The sequence below is a fragment of the Pristiophorus japonicus genome, chromosome 17 (assembly GCF_044704955.1).
Source record: "Pristiophorus japonicus isolate sPriJap1 chromosome 17, sPriJap1.hap1, whole genome shotgun sequence".
In the NCBI taxonomy this organism is placed as follows: domain Eukaryota; kingdom Metazoa; phylum Chordata; class Chondrichthyes; family Pristiophoridae; genus Pristiophorus; species Pristiophorus japonicus.
Window position 1 is genome coordinate 14,724,259 of NC_091993.1, and position 1,342 is coordinate 14,725,600.

General features: G+C 64.5%; 1 protein-coding gene across 1 annotated transcript in view; it reads left to right on the plus strand.

Moving 5' to 3' along the window:
- Positions 1-259: 259 nt before the first annotated feature.
- The window catches only part of arpp19a (cAMP-regulated phosphoprotein 19a), a 19,509-nt gene continuing 18,426 nt past the window's right edge, over positions 260-1,342 (plus strand). The window contains exon 1 of the mRNA XM_070859319.1: positions 260-427. Within this exon, the coding sequence (XP_070715420.1) occupies positions 368-427 (60 nt within the window). The 5' untranslated portion in view covers positions 260-367. The remainder of the gene's footprint in view (positions 428-1,342) is intronic.

Sequence of the window (1,342 nt, forward strand, 5' to 3'; positions counted from 1 at the left end):
AAACGACAACTCCCAGAATCCAATCGCGCGTGACGTCATGGGGGAGGGACGGTTGTTTTAAACAAATAAAAGGTTAATCGGAAAAATCAATCGATAAGACGCATGAAATAAAAAAAAACACATATATTTCCGGCGGAGACAGGAGAGAGGAAAAAACATGAATGATTTGGGAGTTATTTTTTTTGAAGGGGATGACGTTACAAAAGCGGAGGGGGCGTGGCGGGACTGCGCGCGCACACACACACAGCCGTCCTGTCACTCACTCCCGGGGGTGGGGCGGCAGCAGTGCGGAGGGATACGGGTCAGCTCAGGCCCAGTCAATCGCTCGCGCGCTTCGCTCGGGGTTTTTTTTAAATCTCGGCGGACGATGTCGTTGAGATACGAGGCGGTGAAGCGGTCGGAAGAACCTTCGGCCGAAGAGCGGCAGGTGAGGGAGCGCGCGGCGGGCCATCGCGAACCTTCCACCCAGCGGCAGCGGCAGCGGCAGCCTGTTCTCGGCCCGGCCCGGCCCGGCCTCGGCCGAGCGCAGGCGGCGCGGCCATCGTTTTAAATATTGTCGGGGGAGGAAAAGCGGCCTGTGGTTTCGGGCGATTGAAGGCCACCGGGCTGCGAGGCTGGGCCCCTTTACCCCGGCGGGAGAAGGATTGACCCGCCATCCCATCCCCTCAATCCATCCCGCCCCCCCTCAATCCATCTCCCGCCCCCCCCTCAATCCATCTCCCGCCCCCCCCTCAATCCATCTCCCCCCCCGCCCCCCCCTCAATCCATCCCGCCCCCCCCTCAATCCATCTCCCGCCCCCCCCTCAATCCATCTCCCGCCCCCCCCTCAATCCATCTCCCGCCCCCCCCTCAATCCATCTCCCGCCCCCCCCTCAATCCATCTCCCGCCCCCCCCTCAATCCATCTCCCGCCCCCTTCCTCAATCCATCTCCCCCCGGCCCCCCCCCCCCAATCCATCCCCCCCCTCAATCCATCTCCCGCCCCCCCCTCAATCCATCTCCCGCCCCCCCCTCAATCCATCTCCCGCCCCCCCCTCAATCCATCTCCCGCCCCCCCCTCAATCCATCTCCCGCCCCCCCCTCAATCCATCTCCCGCCCCCCCCTCAATCCATCTCCCGCCCCCCCCTCAATCCATCTCCCGCCCCCCCCTCAATCCATCTCCCGCCCCCCCCTCAATCCATCTCCCGCCCCCCCCTCAATCCATCTCCCGCCCCCCCCTCAATCCATCTCCCGCCCCCCCCTCAATCCATCTCCCGCCCCCCCCCTCAATCCATCTCCCGCCCCCCCCTCAATCCATCTCCCGCCCCCCCCTCAATCCATCTCCCGCCCCCCCCTCAATCCA